General features: G+C 61.9%; 1 protein-coding gene across 1 annotated transcript in view; it reads left to right on the top strand.

The window, feature by feature from the left end:
* Nucleotides 1-506: 506 nt before the first annotated feature.
* Nucleotides 507-625, top strand: part of POLRMT (RNA polymerase mitochondrial) — a gene marked incomplete at its 3' end in the record, with an annotated part of 24,592 nt that continues 24,473 nt past the window's right edge. The window contains exon 1 of the mRNA XM_023520474.1: nucleotides 507-594. Coding sequence (XP_023376242.1) covers nucleotides 507-594 — 88 coding nt within the window. The remainder of the gene's footprint in view (nucleotides 595-625) is intronic.

Below are 625 nucleotides of genomic sequence, written 5' to 3' on the forward strand. Positions count from 1 at the left end.
ACTCCAGTCTCCCTGATTACCGTTCAAGCTGTGTCTTTGGGCAACTTTGATTTCTCTCTCTGAACCCCACCTTCCTCCACAAGTAACTGGGAAAGTAATAATTATTGCCCCAAAGTTGTTGTTGGGTTAATGAAGACTGCGAACAGGAATCTCTAAATTGCAAAACGCCATCCTGTTAGGCCGGTATTCCTTAGCAACAACCAGAAAAAATCGCCGCTCTGGGTTCTCCCAAAGACTGCTTACAGTCGCCCCCGTGTTGCCCGAGCAACGGTTCTATCCCGCCCCTCCCTGACAGGCCAAAGAACCAATCAGAGGGGCTGTGTCGGCGCATGCCTTCGCGCTGCCGGGGCCCCGCTGGCCGCTGGGATTTGTGGTCCGAGGGCGCTCTTCCGGGTGGAGTTCTTTAGCAGCCGCCTAGGCCGTGAAACTACAACTTCCGGCAGGCGCGGGCGGCGCAGGCGCGGAGCCGGCGGGGCGGTGGGGCGGTGGGTCCGCGTGCGGTCGGCATGTCGGCACTACGCTGGGGCCGCGGCGCGGCGGAGCTCGGCTGGGCCCTGTGGCCCGCGGGCCGCTCTGGACTCCTGGTTGAGGAAGGTAACGCGGGGGAGGCCAGGGGGACGACGCC

This window comes from Pteropus vampyrus, unplaced genomic scaffold (genome assembly GCF_000151845.1).
Source record: "Pteropus vampyrus isolate Shadow unplaced genomic scaffold, Pvam_2.0 Scaffold267, whole genome shotgun sequence".
In the NCBI taxonomy this organism is placed as follows: domain Eukaryota; kingdom Metazoa; phylum Chordata; class Mammalia; order Chiroptera; family Pteropodidae; genus Pteropus; species Pteropus vampyrus.